At 42.7% G+C, this 21,362-nt stretch overlaps 1 protein-coding gene and 1 pseudogene across 2 annotated transcripts in view; one reads left to right on the top strand and one right to left on the bottom strand.

The window, feature by feature from the left end:
- Positions 1 to 209: 209 nt before the first annotated feature.
- Positions 210 to 5,626, bottom strand: LOC109894885 (serine/threonine-protein phosphatase 6 catalytic subunit-like; annotated as a pseudogene).
- An 880-nt stretch (positions 5,627 to 6,506) lies between these two features.
- The window catches only part of LOC109895762 (multiple epidermal growth factor-like domains protein 9), a 34,302-nt gene continuing 19,446 nt past the window's right edge, over positions 6,507 to 21,362 (top strand). Inside the window, exons 1-2 of one of the 2 annotated variants that reach the window (XM_020489721.2) lie at positions 6,507 to 7,223; positions 19,158 to 19,356. In XM_020489721.2, the coding sequence (XP_020345310.1) occupies positions 6,671 to 7,223; positions 19,158 to 19,356 (752 nt within the window). In that variant the 5' untranslated portion in view covers positions 6,507 to 6,670. The remainder of the gene's footprint in view (positions 7,224 to 19,157; positions 19,357 to 21,362) is intronic. The other variant, XM_031830232.1, reaches the window with a different exon arrangement.

The following is a 21,362-nucleotide window of genomic DNA, read 5'->3' as shown; positions in this document are numbered from 1 at the left end:
CGACAAGCACGTGTCCACAAACTTTTGACCATGTAGTGTATTCCCTTGTATTTACTGATTAACAGTAATAGCAGAATCTCTCATTTTGATCCTTTCCATATTAACTAGCTCATCCTGTATCACAGTCAGTTCACACAAGTAACCACAGCTAGGCTTACTGCTCTCATAGGCCTGCCCATCTTTAGATCAGTGGTCTTCATCTTAAGATGTGCTTCCCTCAATTATCGGGCTTATAGCTTTATTATAATACTACATTACAAGAGAACTAAGTGCATGAATAAATTCTCATTAAACATATTTCTGAACAAAAACAATATTGCTCATATGTGCTGTATCTGATTTGAGTGATTTATATATATCTACACGATAAACAAAATTCAATAAATAGAAATTACAAAAATAAAATTAAACATCTGAGAAATAACATATTCTATAGGCTGAATAGGTTGCAAATAGACCCAAGTCAAACTGAAACTGAAACAAGTCAAACAAACTGACTTCTTCCTGTAAAGTGGCTAAAAGTGATCCTGTTTCACTTCGTGTATTCTTATTGTGAACTACCATAATGAATTTAATCTAACATGCCATGCGTTAGATAAAAATACATAAAATATTGACACTGCTATCACCTAAAACATAGTGGTATTACTTGATATGGTACTTCTGTGTCAATGCATGTGGGTTGGTACACAGAGCTACAGCAGACACAAAAACATGCAGTACGTATATAACGTACACACTATAATAAAATAGGAATGACAAAATCAGTGGTGTCACTTCAACAAGAGTTGTTGTCGCTCCTCTGCATGTGATGCATTACAAATGTGGTGTTTGATAACAGTGCGGTGGAAGCTGATGATCGTTAGTGCAGTGTTTACAGGAAATATGGTGTCGTTGTTCTGGGTGGACTGACTCTCTCTGAGTCGGGCACTGCCCGGAACAACTTGGGCTCCCTCGTATTGGTGTCTTTGAAGACCATGATGGAGGCAATGTTGCCGCAGCGATAGCAGTAGTTAGGAGCCGACCAGACTGTGACCAGCTTCTCATCAAACATGAACCTGTAACCCTCATGGACTAACAGGTGTGCCCGACAGATCAACTTCAAGTTGTTGATGTGAGCAAACTGCACATCGAGAGATAATTAATGAAAAGGGAAAGACAGTGAGATAAATGTGAATGTGAGAAAAAAAACATTACTATTACCCATTTCATGTACAGTACCAGTCAAAAGTTTGGACACACCTACTCATTCAAGGGTTTTTCTTAATTTTACTATTTTCTACATTGTAGAATAATAGTGAAGACATCAAAACTATGAAAAAACACAAATTGAATCATATAGTAACTAGAAAGTGTTAAACAAATGAAAATATATTTTATATTTGAGATTCTTCAAAGTAGCCACTCTTTGACTAGATAACAGCTTTGCACACTCTTGGCATTCTCTCAACCAGCTTCATGAGGTAGTCACCTGGAATGCATTTCAATTAACAGGTGTGCCTTGTTAAAATCATTTGTGGAATTTCTTTCCTTCTTAATGCGTTTGAGCCAATCAATTGTGTTGTGACAAGGTAGGGGTGGTATACAGAAAGATTGCTTATTTGAGCTATTTTACCAAATAGGGCTGAGAGAAATGACAGTCCATCATTACTTTAAGACATGAATGTGTCAATCAGGGAAAATTTCAAGAACTTTGAAGGTTTCTTCAAGTGCAGTCGCAAAAACCATCAAGCGCTATGATGAAACTGGCTATAATGGGGACCGTCACAGGGTAGGAAGACCCAGAGTTACTTCTGCTGCAGAGGATAAGTTCATTAGAGATAAGTGCACCTCTAACTGCAGCCCAAATAAATGCTTCACAGGGTTCAAGTAACAGACACATTTCAACGTCAACTGTTCAGAGAAGACTGCGTGAATCAGGCCTTCATGGTCAAATTGCTGCAAAGAATCCACTACTAAAGGACACAAATAAGAAGAAGAGACATGCTTGGGCCAAGAAACACGAGCAATGGACATTAGACCGGGGGAAATCTGTCCTTTGGTCTGATGAGTCCAATTTAAGATTTTTTGGTTCCAACAGTCGTGGATTTGTGAGACGCAGAGTAGGTGAAGGGATGATCTTGGCATGTGTGGTTCCCACCATGAAGCATGGAGGAGGAGGTGTGATGGTGCTTTTGTGGTGACACGGTCAGTGATTTATTTAGAATTCAAGGCACACTTAACCAGCATGGCTACCACGGCATTCTGCAGCGATACGCCATCCCATCTGGTTTGCGCTTAGTGGGACTATCATTTGTTTTTCAACAGGACAATGACCCAACACACATCCAGGCTGTGTAAGGGCTATTTGACCAAGAAGGAGAGTAATGGAGTGTTGCATAAGATGACCTGGCCTCCACAATCACCCGACCTCAACCCAATTAAGATGGTTTGGGATGAGTTGGACTGCAGAGTGAAGGAAAAGCAGCCAGCAAGAGCTCAGCATATGTGGGAACTCCTTCATGACTTTTGGAAAAGCATTCCAGATGAAGCTGTTAGTAAAAATAAAGAAAAACCTTTGAATGAGTAGGTGTATCCAAACTTTTTACTGGTACTGTATGTCTATTACCGTGTGAAATTGGCAATGTACTCACCTCATTGGTGACCTTTGCACCAAACAGCCACCCAGCTCCCCTGGGGCTGATGGCCCAGGTGTCCACATCCTCGGGGTCTGACCACACAAGGTCACAGAATGCTCCCTTGTGGGGGATCTCTTGGTTACGCTCAATGGTTCTGATTTAGTCCAGGGTCTTTATGTCCGGGGAGAGGCCCCCATGAACACACAGAATCTGCTCATCCATCAGCTGGCACAACAACAAAAACAAAGCACAGCATTAGAATGCTGAGTAACTGAGACAGTAGAAAATATCTTCATGTTGGCTTGATATGCTAAAATTGTGCCATGGGGGCTGTTAATGCAGGAAATCCGAAATATAAAGCAATAGAGTTACACTCACCGCTGCAACTGTTAACATATCAAATACTTTGGTACAGTAGCGCCAGGCATTTGCATTTCCATATTTGGTTTGGCATTCATCTGAAAGGCAACATAGACCAGGAACATCCCATTTATAACTAGAGCACCTGGAGTCAAGGGTTTGCAATGTACATCAATTACAAATGTGTTAATACAACATTTGGTTGGGTTGGATATGGTGACTTAATGATGAAGAAAATCTCACCATAAAATCCATACACTTGGGTTATCTGCCTGCTTTCGTGGTTTCCTCTTAAAAGTGTGATGCGGTCAGGCCATTTCGCTTTTAACACCAGCAGGTATGTGAGTGTCTCCAAGCTGTAATATCCCCGGTCAACAAAATCACCCTGCAGAGAATATAATACACAGAATCCTGTGGCTCAGTTCATAGAGCATGGCGCTTGCAATGCCAGGGTTGTGGGTTCGATTCCCATGGGGGACCAGTGGAGAAAAAGTACACTCACTACTGTAAGTCACTAAAATGTAACAGCAAACATGTTGTCCCCCACGAATGATGCAGCGTCTGACTAACACATTTCAGTTAATTACTATAGCTTGGGCCGGTCGGTAATTTTGTAAAAGCCGGATCTTTATGGCAAGACGAATCATTCACCCACATTTAGTCAAAATTGGCCCAGCTGTCTGAGATATCGCATGTGATTTAAACCAATTTATGCTTGATCCCAAAATATGGTCAGAGGCGTCGTGTGACACAATTGCGGAGCCTCCAGAGGCATGCAGAAGCAAAAATTAGTTTGCTCTGAAAAGCTCCGCATTGACATGATTGGTTGACCGTAGGTGAGGTCCTGTATAAACACAAAGTCACTTCCTTTACAACTTCCTTTGGGTCACAGCACATTCGGGTGTGGAAGGGAATTAAATTGTAGACCTGTTAGACAAAAGAGCTTTGAAACAAGATATAATTGATATTCATGTTCCACTAGGTAGAGGTGAGGCCAAATGTAGGATCAGAGCCATTTTGATAGATGTGTGGCAGAAGAGATGGGACTCTGAGCCCAAGGGCTGGCATTTATATGCCCTCCAAAGAATTGTTGTGGACCAAGATTCAAAGGTCAGATTAGGAAGGAAGAAGTGGTGTTTGCTCGATTGCGCTTAGGACATTGCACATTGAACTCGCCATTACATCTGGTTGGCAAGCATGTGAATGGTTTGTATCTGGAGTGTATGGTGGATTAAACCGTGGAGCATGTGTTGTTCAATTGTTGTAAGTGTGTTGAAGAGAAGGAAATATTGAAGTGTTGGGTCAATGAGGTTCAACAGGGTTGGGGAGGTTTGGAAGGGATTTGGGGGATGGTCTATCAGAAGTTAGTAGGGCTCTTTTATATTTTCTCAGAAGTACTGAGTTAGGTAGGAGGATTTAGAAATGTTGTAAACCGTGATTGACCACACACTAAAGCAAAGTAGGTGGCTGGCATGCACCTTCACATTTGTTTCATAGAAGAAGAAGGCAACATCCTTCACAACAGCTCTGCACTGCTCTGCAAAGCACAAGTAGTATGAATGCGTTGACTTCTGCAGAGGCTGTATCACGTAAGTGCTGCACAGCCAATGCAGACGTCAAATTGTCCATGTAGCGCCTTTAACTTATGAACAGACGGACAGAGAAAGATCCAGTCCCCTCCTCGATTTCATCATGGGGGGGCAACAATAACATAAATGGAGTGGACGAGGGGATAATAGTTGAGTTTATACCCACCATGAAAATATAGTTTGTGTCTGGGACCTGTCCTCCAGTTCTGAAGAGTTCACACAGATCATAAAACTGATTGAATGAAGAAACAACCAAGTTAACTTCAGAATTACTGGAAAATAAAGAATGCAAAGAAATAGAATATAAGAAAACAAATATTTAGCAATGATGCTCTATGGCTGTGAAGGTCAATGAAGTAGCCTACCTGCCTGTGTATATCCCCACACACTGTCACTGGGGTGGACACAGGTTGGACATTGGATTCCTCTAGCAATAGGTCACATACATAGTCACATAACCTCTGAGGAAAAAAAGCACATACACCTTTAGAATAAGGAGGAGTCTGATGTGATGTGTGATGTAATGCCCAAGCAATGATTTAATGAATGAATGTCATAATAGCAACATCCATAAACTAGTGACAACTAAGCTCCTGACTGGCACAGTGGTCTAAGGCATTGCATCTCAGTGCTAGAGGAGTCACTACAGACCCTGGTTCGATTCCAAACTGTATCACAATGGCTGTGATTGGGAGTCCCATAGGGCAGCGCACAATTGGCCCAGCGTCGTTAGGGTTTGGAAAGGATAGGCCGTCTATTGGGGAAGGCCGTCATTGTAAATAAGAATTTGTTCTTAACTGACTTGCCTGGTTATATAAATAAAAGCTACTGTAAATGGCACATTTTATATCATACCAATAATTGTGTCAAGCACGATGAACATTCATTGAATTCAAATTCTTGGGTATAATGGCATCACAGTCTGAATGTGTGATTTTAGGTCAGTTTAGATGGTCTATGATTATTTAGAAGTAATAGCCATTTTGCCATTGTTTAGGTCTGATAAGTAGGCTACTTACTATACGTGCTGCTCATCGGGCTTATTTCAGTGATCGCCATTTCGAAGGCAGTGATTCTCACCTTGAGGTTGTTTTCAGGTAAATTTTTACACTGCTTGGCAATCTCCTCGTATTTATCCAGGTCCAGTGGCCCATTGTATCAGCTGTTCGCTTAAATGTTTCTACCCTACTCAGCCTACATGTTTGGTTCAGTCTAGCGGATTTAATGAATAATTTGCGTTGTGCTGCCATCTGCTGTGTGGGTTATGCACTACTTTAGCCTTAGATTGTATAGGCTCCAGATCTCCGGACAATGTATATTGTGGGCTCTTTAAGGATTGTCTAATCATATAATCAAATGCTTAATTATTCAGTGTAACAGATCTGTTTCTTTGATCTTGAACTTGTTGGGCAGCTCATGTCACTTGCTGATGAATGACTGTAGACGACAGGTGTTTAGGCCTATAGCCACATAGTGGAGCTCGCACACAGTAGAAACAATGGGTGATTAGGCGACAGCGCGCACATATCCTACAGCGTAGGCATAATAAACATCCCCATCTTTTTTTCTCGAGTCTAGGCCTAAAGTCCTGGATAGCTTACTTTTTCAGCGTGTTGCTGCTTATAGTACATCGATTAAAGAGGGGCATATGCTATTTCATGAATAGCCAAGGCCTAATGTCCCATAATCGAATGAATGTAATGTCTAGGCTATAATCATAAAATAACGTAATTTTAGATGATTTATATTTGTTTTAAAGTGTGTCAAATGAAAAATCAAACATATTTATCATTGCACTCATCGCGCACTGGCTCACGATTACGCATTGAACCAATCAAATGCCTTTGCGATGGAAAAACAAACGCGCCTAACCATACCACGAGACCTCCCCTCAATGCCCTCATTGGCTGAAGGGTATGACAATCCAAATGGTTTCCTTTCATTGCGCTGGGCTAGGTTGAACTGAAAGTGAAGTCAAGAAGCTGCGGGTAGTTCGGTTCGCAATCACTGGGTAGCAATTGCGAACAGCATAGGCTAGTCCATTCAGGGAAAGGTCTGAGACAGACCATTACTAAGGCTTTACATGGAGAGCTGAAATTGAATATGAGGTTAACGGCCTTAATGATGTACATATCCCCGGCTTTGCTATTTATTTTGTATATTGGATTTTCTGATGCTGCACCTCGCATCAACTCCTACAATGCGTCGCCTATCTCAAGGAAGCCTCGCTCAGCATCCGAGAGCTTGGAGCAGCTCTACACCACCTTGCCCAATCGTTTACCTGAGGACAGGTTTGTTCTCGGCCTAGTAACTGGGCTCACGCCGTCGCCCACAATTGTCTCCGCCAGAGCGACCAGCAAAACGATACAGGTCTCCACGGTTCCTGTCTCGCCAACCGCAACCACAATTCAGCCACCGACAACGGACCCTATAACCCCAAAGCCAAGCATAGAAATTATTTCAACTCCTATACAACAAATAATAGCGTTGAGCTCCAGAACATCAAATTCAAGCAAAAGATCCACTGATGCGCGATCAGTTTTTCCTCCAGAAAAAACGCTGCAGACCATGGTCTCCATGGTTTCTCAGCGGACGACAAATGATGCGTGGTCTTCAGATAACATCGATGCAAAGATTACCTCCGACAATAGTCAAGGTGAGCCTATGTTGGCGCTTAGATGTGATAAGAATATATATCTAATGTTCCAAGGCGCATCAATTGTTATGTTATATTGTGTTGTGTATAGAATACCCTCTGCCACACCTCCACAATGGATACACCTCATTAGACTGATAGCCTATATGGAATTTTACTCTCTGACCTTTAATCACCTCACACATTCACTTATGTTTGCAGAAATGTCAATTTTCATGCAAAAAATCATAATAATCTATTAACATGTAACCAAAGGCACAACCAAAACGTCCGCAGTATGTCTTTTGACGCAGAGCGCAGGCAGGCGAAGAAACTGAGATTGTAGAAACAATAGATCGTAGACCTCAAACCATGGACGGCTTTCTCCTTGCAAAATGATCAGTCATAACTCAATTATCCATATGAATTAGGACATACCGGTTCCAGAGTAATATTACTATAGGCTACGTTTGGCGTTCCCAGAGATGGTGGGGCCTTTATTAGGTAGGCTATGTATGTGACATGCGTAAGTGTGTCAGATATTATGTTGATTGCATGGGAGGGGGAAGGGGGAGGAGGGTGTTTATCCCTTGTTTTTATTCATCCATCCACACAGACTTCTCCATGTCTGCATATAATTGCCACCATGATAAGGTTTATTTTTCCTACAAGCAGACAACACGTGTCCGTTTGGACAGTGGTTTGATCCCCGTGGCCTTTGTGTCTATTTAACATCCTTAGACCGATGGGGGACAGGGGAATGTTACGCCACATCCAATCAAAATGAGCAGACCAAGACATGAATAAACCAGCACTGTTATAACCTTAGCGGATTATGCTGTCTCCCACCTCCCTCGTCTCTGGCCCCGCTGTTCTGCGCTTGAAGTATTGCATGAAGATAAACGTTCCGACAGTCCCCTCCAATGTAGAGATTGGGGTGAGCAACACTTGAAAGTCTACACACCCCTTCCACATTCTTCACATTTTACTGCCTTAAAATGTAATCTAAAAAGGGATTAAATGCGACCCCCCCCACCCCATCCCATAGATGTACACTTCCTAATCCACATTTTCAAAAAGAAAGAACAATTATTTAAAAATGTCCTAATTACTAAGAAATACCTAATTAGAATATATTGATTGCAGCTGTGAATCATTTTGAAAAAGAGTCTACCAACCTAGCACAACATTTAGGGAAACTTCTTTTTTTTTAAAGCAGATTTAAAATCAGGATGGAGACCTGACCATTCAGGTAAACTCAACACCTCTTGGAAATCCATTCTGGAATTGCCCCACTCTATCCTTGGGTTAGGTTTTCAGATTTTCAGAAGACTGGGTGGATTTTCTTTTGATCCTAACAAACTCCCCAGTCCTTTCCGGTGACAAGCCTACCCATAACATGATGCTCGCACCACAATACTTGAAAATACAAAGACATCAACAACATGGATTACAGGCAACATCCGCATCGAGCTAAAGGCTAGAGCTGACGCTTTCAAGGCGCGGGACACTAATCTGGATGCTTATAAGAATGCCCACAGATGAACCATTAAACAGGCAAAGCATCAATTCAGGACTTAGATTGAATCCTACTACACCGGCTCTGACACTCTTCAGATGTGGCAGGGCTTGAAAAATACTACGGACTACAAAGGGAAACCCAGCCGCAAATGCCGAGTGACGCGAGCCTACCATACGAGCTAAATGCCTTTTATGCTCGCTTCGAGGCAAGAAACACTGAAGCATGCATGAGAGCACCAGCTGTTCTGGACGACTGTGTGATCACGCTCTCTGTAGCCCATATGAGCAAGACCTTTAAACAGGTCAACATTCACAAAGACGCAGAGCCAGACGGATTACCAGGACGTGTACTCAAAGCATGCCCTGACCAACTGGCAAGTGTCTTCACTGACATTTTCAACTTTCCCTGCCTGAGTCTGTAATACCTACATGTTTCAAACAAACCACCATAGTCCCTGTGCCCACTAAGCTAAGGACCCTGGGACTAAACACCTCCCTCTGCAACTGGATCCTGGACTTCCTGACAGGCCGCCCCCCAGGTGGTAAGGGTTGGCAACAAAACATCTGCCACGCTGATTATCAATACTGGGGCCCCTCAGGGGTGCGTACTTAGTCCCATCCTGCACTCCCTGTTCACCCATCACTGCGTGGCCAAGCACAACTCAAACACTATCATTAAGTTTGCTGATGAAACAACAGTGGTAGGCCTGATCACCGACAACGATGAGACAGCCTATAGGGAGATGGTCAGAGACCTGGTTGTGTGGTGCTAGGACAACAACCTCTCCCTCAATATGAGCAACACAAAGGAGCTGATCGTGGACTATACGAAAAGGAAGGCCGAACAAGCCCCCATTAACATTGACGGGGCTGAAGTGGAGTGGGTCGAGAGTTTCAAGTTCCTTGGTGTCCACATCTACAGCAACACCATCGAGAGCATCCTGACCGGTTGCATCACCTCCTGGTATGACTGTAAGGCGCATACGGCCCAGTACATCACTGCGCCAAGCTTCCTGACATCCAGGACCTACAGTTGAAGTCAGAAGTTTACATACACCTTAGCCAAATACATTTAAATTCAGTTTTTTTTACAATTCCTGACATTTGATCCTAGTAAAAATCCCCTTACTTAGGTCAGTTAGGATCACCACTTTATTTTAAGAATGTGAAATGTCACAATAATAGTAGAGTGATTTATTTCAGCTTTTATTTCTTTCATCACATTCCCAGTGGGTCAGAAGTTAACATACACTCAATTAGTATTGTAGCGTTGCCTTTAAATTGTTTAACTTGGGTCAAACATTTCGGGTAGTCTTCCACAAGCTTCCCACAATAAGTTGGGTGAATTGTGTCCCATTCCTTCTGACAGAGCTGGTGTAACTGAGTCAGGTTTGTAGGCCTCCTTCATTTTTGATTTATTTTATAATTATTTTTCACTTTAGTTTATTTAGTAAATATTTTCTTAACTATTTCTTGAACTGCATTGTTGGTTAAGGGCTTGTAAGTAAACATTTCACGGTAAGGTTGTACCTGTTGTATTTGATTTGAACATTGTATTCATTCCACATTTACTGGCCTGTATGAAACTGAAAGGAAGGAAGCTTGTGTTAAAAAATCCCCTCCAAATCATCCATTCTGTTTGCAACAAGGCCGTTAAGTAAAGCTTATTACATGGTCTACGCAGACGGGAGATTCGCAGTGTTGCAATGCCTTTTTTTTGTCACAAAAGGGGCAGCTTCTTGTAATACGCATCACCTATTGTGAAATGGTAGAACCTGCTGTAGCCAACTAGCTAGCCATGTGTTTTTTTTCCATGACCAAAACATGATGACTTCAACGCTAGGCCAAACCCTCCCTGGGAATGAACCCATGTCTGTAATAACACCTCCAGCACTGCAATACAGTGCCTTAGACCGCTGCACCACTCAAGAGGCCAGGGCATATTTTTCTATTATAAATCTGACTATTTCACATGCAGATGTGGGAAAATGAATCATAATGCGCAGAAGAAGGAAGGAGGTGGGCAGAGCCAAGCGTGAGCTAGCGAGATGGTATTGGCGTGTTCTAGTATGTACAGTGCCTTCAGGAAATATTCATACCCATTGACGTATTCCACATTATGTTGTGTTACAACCTTAATTCAAAATGTATTAAATATACATTTCTGAACACGTTGTGCATCTACATTTACATTTAAATGTGTCTACTATGTCCACATTGTGTCCATTCCCGCGCAATATTCAAATGCCAGTATGCGTTCTACAATGGTGGAATAGGCAAAATATGATAATAACAAAACAGCTTATGGCAGTAGCTACCAACTGTAGCTAAGTAGCCAGCTAACCTCTGTAGCTAGCCAGCAAGCTAATATAGCAAGCAACGTCGCCCACTGTATGCGCTTTCGGTAGCCTGATTGCACCCAGACTGAGGAGAAATCCGCACACAATGCACCCTGACCACAGACAGATCTGAACACAATCTGAACACTTTTGTCTTTTCAATGCGAGATTCGTATTCTGATAGCAGAAGTCGCATGTAAGTGTCAAGTGTGAACACGACCATTGGAACGTTCTAGCATGCACAGTGCCTTCAGAAAGTATTCATACCACTTGAGTTATTCCACATTTGTTGTGTTACAGCCTGAATTCAAAATATTTTTTCTCACCCATCTACACACGATACCCCTTTTAATGACAAAGTGAAAACATGTTTTTAGACATTTTTGCAAATTTATTGAAAATGATATCCAGTAACAAAGTCAGTTGTGGTCTGATTGTGTTCAGAACTGTCTGACCACTTCAGGAGGTGGTCAGGGTGAACCACAGGAGGCTGATGAGGGGAGGAAGGCTCATAATAATGGTCGGAACGGCGCAAATGGAATGGCATCAAACACCTGGAAACCATGTGTTTGATGTATTTGATACCATTCCACTCTAGTCATTAACACAAGCACACTCTATCCAATTAAGGTGCCACCAACCTCCTGTGATTTGCACATTCTTTAAAAAATTCATTAAGCTCTGTCAAGTTGGTTGCTGTTCATTGCTAGACAGTCAATTTCAAGTCTTGCCATAGATTTTTAAACCGAGTTAAGTCAAAACTATAACTAGGCCACTCAGGAACATTTAATGTGGTCTTGGTAAGCAACTCCAGCAGTAGAGGCTGGTGGGAGGAGCTATAGGAGGATGGGCTCATAGTAATGGCTGAAATGGAATAAATAGAATGGTATCAAACACATGGAAAATAAAATATGACTCCGTTCCATTTATTCCATTTCAGTCATTACAATGAGCCCGTCCTCTTATAGCTCCTCCCACCAGCCTCCACTGAACTGTAGCGTCTATTTGGCCTTGTCTTTTGGGTTATTGTCTTGCTGAAAGGTGAATTCATCTCCCAGTGTCTGGTGGAAGGATTTTTCCTGTACTTAGCACCATTCGGTTTATTTTTTTTATCCTAAAAACCTCCTTAAAGATTACAAGCATACCCATAACATAATGCAGCCACCACTATGCTTGAAAATGAAGAGTGGTACTAAGTAATGTGTTCTATTGGATTTTCCCCAAACATAATACTTTGTATTCAGGACAAAACGTTAATTGCTTTGCCACATTTTTGTCAGCATTACTTTAGTGCCTTGTTGCAAACAGGATGCATGTTTTGGAATATTTTTATTCTATACAGGCTTCCTTTTCACTCTGCCAACTAGGTTAGTATTGCTGAGAACTACAATGTTGTTGATCCATTCTCAGTTTTCTCCTTTCACAGCCATTCAATGTTAAAGTCACTATTGGCCTCATGGTGAAATCCCTGAGCGGTTTGATTCCTCTTTGCAACTGAGTTAGGGAGGACACCTGTATCTTTGTAGTGACTGGGTGTATTCATACATATCCCCACCGCAACCACAGGCAGGTTCAACACACCTATGTTTGTTGTTGTTGAATGCTGTCGAACGCCGAAATTGAAACATGAACTATAGACCTTGGTTTAAAAGCTGACAGTGTTTTTATATACTGTTATTTTATTTTGAATCCTGCGATTGTGTTGGGATCAATTGCTGTGAGTGCTGCTATCTGTCCCGGGGTCCTGCGAGATTCTGTATGGGGGAGAGACCCGAAAGCCCAGCTAGCCTAGCTGACTCGGCGGTTCTCAAATGGAGGCCGCTATTGAACATTTCCAGCATTGCAGGAGCTGCGTTTACTTTGCTTTGTTCCGGAAGAATGTGGACCATGCTGACTTTCAATGTAGCAACTGCTTGCGGAGGAGGACTACAGGAGTGAAGTAGCTACTCTTAGCAATTAAGTAGCAAACCTACATAAGCTACTGGGGAACCCACGCCCACCTACTTTTTATTTTTCTTCCACCCCAGTAGCTGAATGCCGCTCTGGTCTGCTGGAAGTTTCGTCACCACAGCCGACTGGCCTTGCAAGGCAGGGTTCCATCCCCGATGGGGTCTCCCCCTCCCCAGGAGAATGGAGCTGATCTTGACCCGACCAACCAGCCATGGAGAAACGTCACTCGCCGTGGAAGTCGAAGAAGGTGACCTCTGGCAACGGGGGTCTCCATGGAAATGTTGAGCCTGGAACTGACACAGACCAGAAACAGCTTTGCCGCCCTGGATCCAGAGGTTCCGGTGCCTTCGTCCTTGGTGGCTTCCCAATCAAGATCGGATCCAGAGGTACCTGCGTCTTCGTCCTCGGCTCTGTCTCCCTCTCCGGTGGCTTCTATCTCTGGTTCAGATCCTCGGAGCTCCCAGTCTCACCAGACCGTGAGGCTACCTGAGAGACCGGCCCATTCAACATCACCAACTGTCATCATAGGCAGCTCTGTGGTGAAAAACATCTCAGTCCCCAATGCAAAAACCCTGTTATACACAGGAGCACGAGAACAGGACATAACAAGTCTGCTTCCGACTGTTCTACCACAGATGCAGGGAGCTGACACTGTCGTAGTCCATGTGGGGTCAAACGACATCAGGAGGGCTAGCTCAGAACATTTGAAAATGTTTTTTTTAAAACTGATTTTAGCATTAAAATACTACAAAAAAAAACGGATTACGGATTACACATCTGGCTAAATACACTACTGTAGCTCTGCTGGAGTCACTTTTATTAACACCTTCTGGAAACAGAAGATACTCTACCAATATGACAGAGTCCATCCAAATCATCTTGGCTCCTGGACTCTGTCCATGCATTTCAATGCTGCGTTGAAACAATGACTGGTAAATGATCCAAGACCAGCTCAGTTAATCCCTACCATTGTGACAATGAGTCGTCATAATGCGGCATCAAATGTACATGATCTTCGGGGCATTGGCAAACACAAATGTAGGTAATTTAATTTATGTACCCTTAATTGCACCGAATACATCTGTTTATCCTACTGCTATTGTAAGCAGTAATCATGAGCCTATAAACCAGAGGTACACTGTTAGCACTGAGGCGGTGTGCAATATTAGGAAGATCACTTTATGCAGCTCACCCTGCGCTATCAGCTCCAATGTAAATAACATGAGTAAGTCTACCTCTGATAAGCTTCCCAGTAAAGCAACCTAGAAAAGTGCTAAAAGTAGCCATATTAACATATGTAGCCTAAGAAACAAGGTCCATGAAGTCAATAACTTGCTTGTAACAGATGACATTCATATTCCGCCTATCTCTGAAACTCACTTAGATTATACCTTTGATGATACAGTGGTAGCAATACATGGTTATAACATCTACTGAAAAGACAGAAATGCCAACGGAGGCGGTGTTGCGGTCTACAGTCGTGGCCAAAAGTTTTGAGAAAGACACAAATATACATTTTCAAAGTCTGCTGCCTCAGTTTGTGTGATGGCAATTTGGATATACCCCAGAATGTTATGAAAAGTGATCAGATTAATTGCAAAGTCCCTCTTTGCCATGCAAATGAACTGAATCCCCCAAAAATATTTCAGCCCTGCCGCAAAAGGACCCGCTGACATCATGTCAGTGATTCTCTCGTTAACACAGGTGTGAGTGTTGACGAGGACAAGACTGGAGATCACTCTGTCATGCTGATGGAGTTCGAATAACAGACTGGAAGCTTCAAAATGAGGGTGGTGCTTGTAATCATTGTTCTTCCTCTGTCAACCATGGTTACCTGCAAGGAAACACGTGCCGTCATTATTGCTTTGCACAAAAGGGCTTCACAGGCAAGGATATTGCTGCCAGTAAGATTGCACCTAAATCATCCATTTATCGGATCATCAAGAACTTCAAAGAGAGCGGTTAAATTGCTGTGAAGAAGGCTTCAGGGTGCCCAAGAAAGTCCAGCAAGCTCCAGGACCGTCTCCTAAAGTTGATTCAGCTGCAGGATCGGGGCACCACCAGTACAGAGCTTGCTCAGGAATGGCAGCAGGCAGGTGTGAGTTCATCTGTATGCACAGCGAGGAGAAGACTTTTGGAGGATGGCCTGGTGTCAAGAAGTGCAGCAAAGAAGCCACTTCTCTCCAGGAAAAATATCAGGGACAGACTGATATTCTGAAAAAGGTACAGGGATGCTGAGGACTGGGGTAAAGTCATTGTTTTGGGGCATCCGGTTGTTTGGGGCATCCAGAAAAAAGCTTGTCCGGAGAAGACAAGGTGAGCGCTACCATCAGTCCTGTATCATGCCAACAGTAAAGCATCCTGAGACCATTCATGCATGGGGTTGCTTCTCAGCCAAGGGAGTGGGCTCACTCACAATTTTTCCTAAGAACACAGCCATGAATAAAGAATGGTACCAACACATCCTCCGAGAGCAACTTCTCCCAACCATCCAGGAACAGTTTGGTGCCGAACAATGCCTTTTCCAGCACGATGGAGCACCTTGCAATAAGGCAAAAGTGATAAATAAGTGGCTCGGGGAACAAAACATCGATATTTTGGGTCCATGGCCAGGAAACTCCCCAGACCTTAATCCCATTGAGAACTTGTGGTCAATCCTCAAGAGGCGGGTGGACAAACAAGCAACCCACAAATTCTGACAAACTCCAATCATTGATTATGCAAGAATGGGCTGCCATCAGTCAGGATGTGGCCCAGAGGTTAATTGACAGCATGCCAGGGCTGATTAGAGAGGTCTTGAAAAAGAAGGGTCAACACTGCAAATATTGACTCTTTGCATCAACTTAATGTAATTGTCAATAAAAGCCTTTGACACTTAAGAAATGCTTGTAATTATACTTCAGTATTCCATAGTAACATCTGACAAAAATATCTAAAGACACTGAAGCAGCAAACTTTGTGGAAATTAATATTTGTGTCATTCTCAAAACTTTTGGCCACGACTGTATATTCAGAACCACATTCCTGTAAAGCTTACGATCTAATGTTAAATACTGTTGAAGTAATATGGCTACAGGTTCATCTGCCTCACCTAAAGCCCATTCTTGTGGGAAGCTGCTATAGTCCACCAAGTGCTAACAGTCAGTATCTGGATAATATGTGTGAAATGCTTGATAATGTATGTCATATCAACAGAAAAGTATATTTTCTGGGTGATTTAAATATCAAGCTGCCCACTCAGGAAAAAAAACATCAAACTGTAACCAGTGCCTGCAACCTGGATCATGTCAGTCAACCTACCAGGGTAGTTACAAACAGCACAGGAATTAAATCATCAATCTATTGATCACATCTTTACTAACGCTGCAGATATTTGCTTTAAAGCAGTATCCAAATCCATAGGATGTAGTGATCACAATATAATAGCCATATGTAGGAAAACCAAAGTTCCAAATGCTGGGCCTAATATAGTGTATAATGTAGTGATTTTGTAGTGATGCATATGTTGATGATGTAAAGAATATTTGCTGGTCTGTGGTGTGTAATGAGGAGCAAACAGATGATGCCCTTGACACATTTATGAAACTACTTATTCCAGTTACTAATAGGCACGCACCCATTAGGAAAATTACTGTAAACACTGTTAAATCCCCTTGGATTGATGAAGAATTGAAAAATGGTATGGTTGAGAGGGATAAGGAAAAAGGTATGGAAGTTAAGTCTGGTAGCCCAACTGATTGGCAAACGTACTGCAAATTAAGAAATCATGTGACTAAACTAAATAAAAAATACTACACTATGAAACAAAGAAATGATATAAAGAATGATAGTAAAAATCTTTGGGGCACCTTAAATTACATTTTGGGGGAAAAAAGCCAACTCGGCTCATTCATTACAAAGCCCACTGATATTGCAAACTACTTTAATGACTTTCATTGGCACGATAAGCAAACTTAGGGATGACATGCCAGCAACAAACGCTGACACTACACATCCAAGTATATCGGACCAAATTATGAAAGACAAGAGTTGTACTTTTGAATTTCATAAAGCCAGTGTGGAAGAGGTGAAACAATTATTGTTGTCTATCAACAATGATAATTAATCATGTAATCATGCTCCAAGGGATATTCAATGTTTTTTTTTAAACACATCTACCAATAGGTGCCCTTCTTTGCAAGGTATTGGAAAACCTCCCTGGTCTTTGTGGTTGAATCTATGTTTGAAATTCACTGCTCAACTGAGGGACCTTACAATTACTTGTATCTGTTTTGTACAGAGATGAGGTAGTCATTCAAAAATCATTTTAAAACACTATTATTGCACACAGAGTGAATCCATGCAACTTATTATGTAACTTGTTAAGCACATTTTTAGTCCTGAACTTATTTAGGCTTGAGATAAAAGTGCATTAATACTTATTGACTCAAGACAAATCAGCTTTTCATTTTTAATTCATTTGAATTGAGATCAAATGTTTCAATTGCGGAAAAAAAAATGTATGCCAAAATCCATCCTTCTCTCACTGCCGGCCACTAGGCTTCCTCTCGTCACCATATTTGTTGGTAAGGGGAAATTTGTATTTGTTATTTATTTAACTAGGCAAGTCAGTTAAGAACAAATTATTATTTTCAATGATGGCCTAGGAACAGTGGGTTAACTGCCTTGTTCAGGGGCAGAATGACAGATTTTTACCTTGTCAGCTCAGGGATTCAATCTTGCAACCTTTGGGTTACGAGTCCAACGCTCTAACCACGAGGCTACCTGCCGCCCCTCTAAAAGTGCCAACTGGATGCTTCAAGTTTATACACCTGGTGAAACATCTGGCTCATTGTTTGATCTGTGCAACGTCTTAGCAATGGAAGGCAACTCTTCCTTGCCTTCCCAAAATCCCACTCCACCCATGTGCACGCACGTAGATCAGTGGAGTGAAGCTTAGCCTTAATACTGCAAGACGATATGGCAAAGACACTTATTGGCCTAACTTAAAAACTACAGGTTTGGGTCAAATCTAATACAACAGAGTGGAACCTTGTGCGTTCGTACGCCCAATCGAGCAAGATTGGCAGCTACACGGCCCAGGATCTCACACAGTCTGAGGGGTTGTGCAGGGAAGATGGCTTCATTGAACAAATAGAAAGCTGACAGTGCTCTCCAGGCTTGCATAACCATGCCCTTTCACTGTTACATAAAGCTGGAACAATGGCCAGCGATGGAGAGCGCTGATCTGAGGACGCTACTGTTGCAGAAAATGACATTAAATCCCCTCTAATGGCTATGCCGATGTCTGAGAAGACGGCACAACAATGTGTTCTGAACGTTTAGAGCAGTAATGTTGGACAAAAGTTACTATGTTAAGGTCAAACCCTTCCTATCTCACTGCACTGAAACATACAGTACTGTGCTAATAGTCAACACAGCACAATACCATATTGGATCATAGGACACACTGTTTTACTTCAACAACCATTTGTTTCAATTTCAACCTCTACATGGACTTCAAGGACAAGCAACCTTGTCAACACACTATTGATTTGCGAACTGTTCGTTTGCTCTAGTCATGTGCATAATATGACACACATTCAGCAATTAACATTATTCCTCAAACCTTTCATTTTTTGTTCTCAGCTTTCAATGTACAGTATTGTATAATGGTTTACGGTATGACAGAGTGCAGCCGCCCTGCCTCCCCCAGCCTCCCACACCATTCTTGTAAATTAGGCTGTGTGAGTAGCAGCAACCGGTCTCCTCTCCTGTAAGAACAGCCCACATGTGCTCAACAGCACACCAATTGCAGCCCGCTATTTCCTATGCATGTCATGAGGCAGTTTTTACTATTTCACATTTGTCCCATGGGAAGAAACGCAATAGTCTCATGCATCAACAGTCGGTCTCTATTCTACCTCCTCATTTTCTGCGCCCCCCTCCATCTCTCTCTTGGAAACAGACTGGAGAGAGGTGGAAGGAACACTCGGACTCCATGCTCATCATACCTGAGCTCAAATAAATGATACATGCCCACATGGCAGTGTCTACACGGTCATCCAGATCTGACACTTCTCATAGTATATGTGTGTGTACAGAATATCCTAGTGGTGCCGTATCATAACAATCTCCCCCTCTCTCTTCCTCTCTGTCCCTGCAGAGTCTCTGTGTAACTGCAGCAGCGAGGGTGTTCTAGACGTGGATGACTGTGACAAGAAGACAGGCCAGTGTGTCTGCATGTCAGGGTACACGGGGCTGCTGTGTGAGGACTGTGAGGAAGGACACTTCACCAATGGCACCACCAGCTGCATAGCCTGCGGCTGTGACTCCTACGGCGCTGTCAACCACCTATGTGACAGGTAAGAGCACTTGCTTCCTCTGTGCACTAATGGCACTGGGAATTAAACACTATACATTCAGTATTTTTTTGGTCCCTATCTACTGCATCTTTGGCGAAAGCTCAGGGAGATGTAGTTTTAGAAATCACAATGTATAAAAACTGTTTGAATGACTGATTTAGCAGACACTGTTGTGCATAAAAGATACAGCTCTGAAATATACATGAACTTATCACACAAGATGTTGTAGAGTTAGAGCAGCTTCAAATCTCTAGTGTTTATGATATACTGGAGCCATCTTGTGGAGTCATTATCTTCCTGGTCTTGTTCAGCAGCCTGGCCGACCAGGCCACCATCCCCCTGGCCTTTGTAGCGAGAGACAGTTGGTTCGCCAGACCTCGGTTGGTTCTCATATCCTGAGCTAAACAACACACAGCCTCAGATACAGCCTTACAGTGTCAGAAGGAGTGTGACTTGGAGAGAGGCAGCTTGTTTGGCTTAGAAACACGCTAAAAATAGCTGTCGTATTTTGGTTTCTGAACCATTGAAAGGAATGTGTCTGGTCAGAAAGCTGAGGGAACATCCTTGTGATGTTTCTAATGCCCAGTGGCTGTGAATCAACTGTCAACATACAGCAAGCAGGTAGATAACATCGAGTTTGTTTTATTGTGGCAAATTAAGTTTATGACAAACATTTCGTACATTCATGTAGGAATATACATGGGGCTTAAGCTGTAGGATTCAAATTCAGGGAGAAAACCTAATTTACCACAAAAACGGAATGAGTAGAGTATAGATCCATTGAGGAGCAGGTGAAGGGGCAGCTAGGCCAGGGGTTTATTCTGAGGGCAGGAGCGTATGGGGCTAGCCCTGCCCTCACGCAGTAACACTAGCCCACATAATATGATCCTGCTCAGACAGTCTGAGCCTACCCAGTGCTAACCCAGCTAGCGTAGTGGTGGTCTAACCCAGGCGAGGCCAGCTCTCTCCCAGTGGGTAAGCACTGTGATTTACACAGATTAGCTGGCTCCCAGACCCCCCCCCCAGCCTCCCTCATGCTTTAGAGCAGGGCTGCCCAACCCTCTTCCTGGAGATCTACCATCCTGTGGGTTTTCAGTCCAACCCTAATTTAGCATATCTGATTCAGCTAGTTAATGTTCTGTTGAGCACCTAATTAGTAGAATCAGGTGTGTTAAATTAGGGTTGGACTGAAAACCCACAGGATGGTAGATCTCCAGGAAGAGGGTTGGGCAGCCCTGCTTTAGAGGATGCCTCTCATTTACAGGTGGACACTCCAGCCTTTCGTATTAGTCATATTCATCTTTTACTTTGCCATTTGGCATTCTATCACATTTGCTATTGGAACTCTGTAAGTGTGTCTGTGTGTTTTCGCTTAGGTCTATTTAATTGCATGGCCAGGAACAGGGAGCTTGGATTAAACTAATCACCTACTGGTTCCAGATCACAGCATAATACTGATCTGTTCCAGCCTGGAACCTGGGAGAGGACCAGGAAGTCATTGGCTTGCAGACGTCTGGATCAGAGCTGCCTGCCTGGGATTTCAACTTGAGCTCCTTGTTCTTCACATTTCCTCAACGACATGAACTGACCGGATCTAGGTTAAGCATGAGCATATACCTGATCTGTATAGTGCCATAGTCTTAAAGTATAGCCACAGTTCTCTTCAGTCAAACATGGTAAATCCATTGAAGGTTGATGAGGTATTCGTTGTAGTTGAAGCGCAATATGAGATGTACTGTTTCGGTTTCAGTTGTCGTCGCTTTTTTATCTTGCATAGGAAGGATGTGCTCCTCTTGGTAGCAGCTCTACATTGCTATAAGAATATGCTTGGTTCCCAGCCTACTAGACCACATTGGTAGGAAGTTGCTACTTTTTCATTCACCTGTAAGAAGCAATGTCTTACTGTGTCCCGCTGTGCTCTTTACCTTTTTCATTCACCTGTAAGAAGCTATGTCTTACTGTGTCCCGCTGTGCTCTTTACCAAACTAGATCCACAGGGGACCAAC

The sequence above is a fragment of the Oncorhynchus kisutch genome, linkage group LG8 (assembly GCF_002021735.2).
Source record: "Oncorhynchus kisutch isolate 150728-3 linkage group LG8, Okis_V2, whole genome shotgun sequence".
Lineage (NCBI taxonomy): Eukaryota > Metazoa > Chordata > Actinopteri > Salmoniformes > Salmonidae > Oncorhynchus > Oncorhynchus kisutch.
Note: the sequence above shows the minus strand (reverse complement) of the source record. Positions and strands in the feature narration are given on the sequence as shown.